Genomic DNA, 4,263 nt, shown 5'->3' with positions numbered 1-4,263 from the left:
GTACTTTCAACCAAATTACAGGGGTAAAAGCTGTGATTTTTACTCCATATGGACTGATCTGCTACTGCATTAATGGTATAGACATTTCCATCTGTGCTTGCAGGATGCAGACATGTAGTTACATACAAAGTTGTGAGCTGGCTATGGAAGTTCCCCTGGCTGGTCCAGCCCACCCTCATGCGGTGGCTCCCCTACCTGCTCCAGGCCGGGCTGTCCATGGATGGACATCTGTCTCAGAGGTGATGCCATGCACGGCAGCAATGGGTGAGGATGGTGTGAAAGCCCAAGGACTGTTTTGGTGCCAGTAAAGCAGCCAGCAGCACTCCAGTTCTGGTATTGGCTTATATTGTGGATGGGAGGCTGTGAGTCTGCCAGCCAGCTCTGGGATGTGGGATGAGATCCAAACAGGTTTTCCCTGAAACCCAGCAGGGCTTTCTGAGGCCGGTGTCTTCCTTCAGCTTCAGCCATGGGTTCAGCCCCTCTGCAGTGATAGAGAAATTCCTATTTCTGTCTGACCCTCAATTGCCATCCCTGTCCCACTTTCCTTGCTCAACCTGCAGGAGGTACTTGCGGGCACCCCCAAGCTCTGCGGACCATTCCTTTCTCCTAAGGGAAAAGAAAAACCAAACCAACCAACTTTTTCTCAGTCTTTCCTTACCTAAGAGGTCTCACCAGGCTGCGAAGGGGTTGGTTTTGGAGAGAAACCCCTGGCTGGGCCGGCCTCTGAGCGCTTCTCGCATGGTAAGAAAGACAACGAAATCCAAGCGGTGGGGAGATCCCGGCGGTGGGTTACCTGCTGTGCTGCTGGGGGCTGCCTGCCGCACCAGTCTCGCCCCGGTCTGGCTGTGGGGACTCGCTTTGTTCAGTTTTTCCCCTGGGAGGAAACACCCGTTAAAAATAAAGTAAAAGATGGCCCGGGAGCGGAGCCGGCAGCAGCGCTGGCACCCGGGAACCTCGGGGAGGGACCGCTCGGGGGCATGGCTGCGAGGTAGAGCCTTATGGAGAGGCTGGGGGATTTAGCCATGGGATTCAGGACCCCTCCCCAGGGGCCTCCTCCTCCCGCCGAGGAGAGGGGCCGGGGCGGGCCGGGCACAACACACCCCTCTGGGGGGGGGGCGGCCGCCCTATATATTGCCAAGCTGCTCAGGACGGACCTCCCTACCACCGGGAGCTGCCGTGGCGCCTGCCCCCCTCCCCGTCCCCTCCCTTTTCCCCCTTCCCCTCCCCTGGGGGGGCTTTTTCTCCCGCAGCCCCCCCGTCCTCCGAGGAGGAGGAAGGCGAGGGCCGTATATGAACGCGGCTGGCTTCCCCTGCCTCAGAGGCATGTGCACGCTGCCGGCGCCCAGCCCCGCCGCTGCGGCCAGCCCCGGCTCCCCCGGGCCGCCCCGGGGGTCTCCGTCGGTGAAGCCGGAGCCGCGGGGCGTTGGGAGCAGCCCGCCGCCGCCGCCCCCCGAGGAGCCGCCGCCCCCCGCCGGTGGCCGCCGCAGGAAGCGGCCGGTGCAGCGGGGCAAACCCCCCTACTCCTACATCGCCCTCATCGCCATGGCCATCGCCAACGCCGCCGAGAGGAAGCTCACCTTAGGGGGCATCTACAAGTTCATCACCGAGCGCTTCCCCTTCTACCGGGAGAACCCCAAGAAGTGGCAGAACAGCATCCGCCACAACCTCACCCTCAATGACTGCTTCGTCAAGATCCCCCGGGAGCCCGGCCACCCCGGTAAGGGCAACTACTGGACGCTGGACCCAGCCGCAGAGGACATGTTCGACAACGGGAGCTTCCTGCGCCGGAGGAAGCGCTTCAAGCGCACCGACATCACCACCTACCCCGGCTACATGCAAAACTCCAGTGCCTTCACACCCCCACCCGCCGGCCGCCCTGCAGCACCAGCAGCCCCCTACCCCAACACCCTCTGCTCGCCTGGCTACGGCCCCCAGCTCTCCAGCACTGTCTTCCACCCCTATGCTGCCGGGGCAGCACCTCCAGCACAGCATCCCAGGATGTTCAGCATCGACAGCCTCATCAGCGGGCAGCAGGCCCTGCAGCCCTCGCCGCCATCTGACCTGGGCCACCCATCACTGGGCTTGCCCGGGGCTGAGCTGGCTCCTACCTGCTCCACCAGCAGCTCCGAGCCTCCCTGCTTCCAGGCGCAGCCTGTCAGTCCCAGCTTGTTGGGCCGGGCTGGCCCTAACACCTTGGCTTACCCCTATGCTGCCTCACCCCCACATCTGCCCGTGGCACAGGGCAGCTACTCACCGGGCAGCCCGCAGCTCTATGGGGCTCCCAACAGACTGTCCCTGCCAGCCATGCGGCCTCCAGCCTGTGCTGAACATAGCGAGCAGCTCCTGGGGCTCTCTGCATCGTCCCTCGGCCAATTCGGCTCCAGCAACTCCTACATGAGGCAGCCCAATTTCCCCGCCAGCCTGGAGCGGTACATGTGATGGGGTCAGGAGAGGCTTGGCTGGATGTCCCAAAGCTCCCATAGGCAACTCTGGACATATGGACTTCTCCTTGCCATGGGGATTGGCTGGGGTGGGGTTGGGGGTCCTCAGGTTCTGGCTGTGTGCAGACACGCACTTATGGGGTGACCTAACTCATCTCTTTCTCAGCTTATGTTTAGCTGAAGGAAAGGTGATCTATTTTCCTACCCCATCCTCTCTTGGAAAAGACGTTCTCTGGCTTTGTTTGCCAGGCAGGTCTCCCCATGCCCAGGGGGTGTCCATTCCCCACAGCCCAACCCCAGGGATGCTGTCTGCAGGAGGGCACCTCGGGACAACTCTGGAGCAAGGAGGAGCACACCCGGGAGGTGGGTGCACGGTGTAACTGCAGGAACTGTCTCACAAATGGGCTTTCTTCCCTGGGTTCCTCCTGTATAGCTGGAATGAAAGTTACTAAAAAGACAAAAAACAACCACTAAACCAATTCACTGGATTTTAAATGAATATTTAAGATGTTTATATTTTTGTTTCCCTGTAGGAAAAAAAAACAAACAACACTGACTGCTTCTTTTTGCTATTTTAACAAATAACTTCTACTGTTAGAAAAGACTTTATTAAAATAAAGCTTTTCCTTCCAACATGACCAGTGCTGCTGTTCCTGTGGCTCCGGCTGGACCTTGGAGAGCGGAAATGTTCAACCTTGTAACTGGTGGCAGACAGACTCGTGCTGTTGTTGTAACACTTTATATGTCTTACATGGATAGCGATACTATTTTATTACGGGTTATTAAAAAGCGAACGGTAACTGCTGAGCCATGCAAAGGCTGAAATAAGCTCCCCATCACCTGCAAGGCTCACCTGCGCAGCTCTTACTGGACTTGACGGTTTCCCTTTGCATAGCAAGGAATGCATCTTCCCTTCAAGGAATCCCTTGCAGGTGAAATTCTGGTTTAGCACATCACATTAGGAGATCGCAGCTTTCCTTCCTGGCCACAAAATCAATTAGATTTCCAACCTGTTCAGTGGCCGGGCTGACGCTGTGTATTTACAGCACTGCCTGCCAGACTGTCTTGAAGGCAGAATTCACCATCCCTGGATTTAGCTTTTTCAAATTTAAACATCCTCTGGGTAAAAATGACAACTAGGAATTCTTTCTCATTTTTCAAAGGTGTTCTCTGAAGCGGAGGAGTTTGTGGTCTTTATTGCATCTTCCTCCTGCTTAAGGAGGAGCTGGACAACAGTTGAGCTTTGGGGCAAACTGAGCACCTCATTCCCTGTCTGCTGGTCATGACTGAAAGCAGGATGTACAGGCGGGTACCCAAGGAAGTCAGCTTTGCCCACAGCTTGGAAGCTTACGGTTTTCCATTCTTTTTTCCTATGTGGTCAGTAGAAACTGAGAGTGTTTGAGGCTAGTATGAGTGGGAAGGGAAGAAAATGCTTTTTTTCCTCTTTGCTTTCTTAAAATAGGGGCTTCATCTGTCTCTAAAACACTGATGTAGCCCTGGTCTGCTGCTTTCAGCTGAGCAATGGGCTCTGGGTTTCTTCTCTGGTCCTTCCAGCTTCACCTCAGCTTTCACACTGTTTCCAGTAGTAGCTTCTGTGCTTTTCCCTTAGTGACAGCCCTGTTCGGAATGGGTGTTGGGAAAAAACTTATCCTTTCGAATACTTCGGGTCTTTACAGAAGACATCCATAGACAGAGATCTATGTAGTAAAAGTTTACAGCGTGCCATTCCTATCTGTAGCATACTGTCTGTATAGATGTTGGGGGGATGCTGAAATAGTCACTTGCAAGGACAGTAGAAAGGACACTTGTCATAGCTCACATT

General features: G+C 55.7%; 1 protein-coding gene across 1 annotated transcript; it reads left to right on the top strand.

Annotated features, from left to right (window-relative positions):
- The first annotated feature begins 1,290 nt into the window (after positions 1-1,290).
- FOXE3 (forkhead box E3) lies at positions 1,291-2,439 on the top strand. Its single transcript, XM_061451051.1, has one exon. The coding sequence runs from the start codon at positions 1,291-1,293 to the stop codon at positions 2,437-2,439; it is 1,149 nt and encodes a 382-aa protein (XP_061307035.1).
- The last annotated feature ends 1,824 nt before the right edge of the window (positions 2,440-4,263 follow it).

The sequence above is a fragment of the Pezoporus flaviventris genome, unplaced genomic scaffold (assembly GCF_033815535.1).
Source record: "Pezoporus flaviventris isolate CSIRO_AGI_PZ_B2104156 unplaced genomic scaffold, CSIRO_AGI_Pfla_v1 ptg000013l, whole genome shotgun sequence".
Classification (NCBI taxonomy): Eukaryota; Metazoa; Chordata; class Aves; order Psittaciformes; family Psittacidae; genus Pezoporus; species Pezoporus flaviventris.
This window is presented reverse-complemented; position numbering and strand designations above follow the sequence as displayed.

What these genes read in the sequence shown, in the direction of transcription:
- FOXE3 (XM_061451051.1), top strand. Translation starts at nt 1,291, where the DNA reads ATGAACGCGGCTGGCTTCCCCTGCCTCAGAGGCATGTGCACGCTGCCG.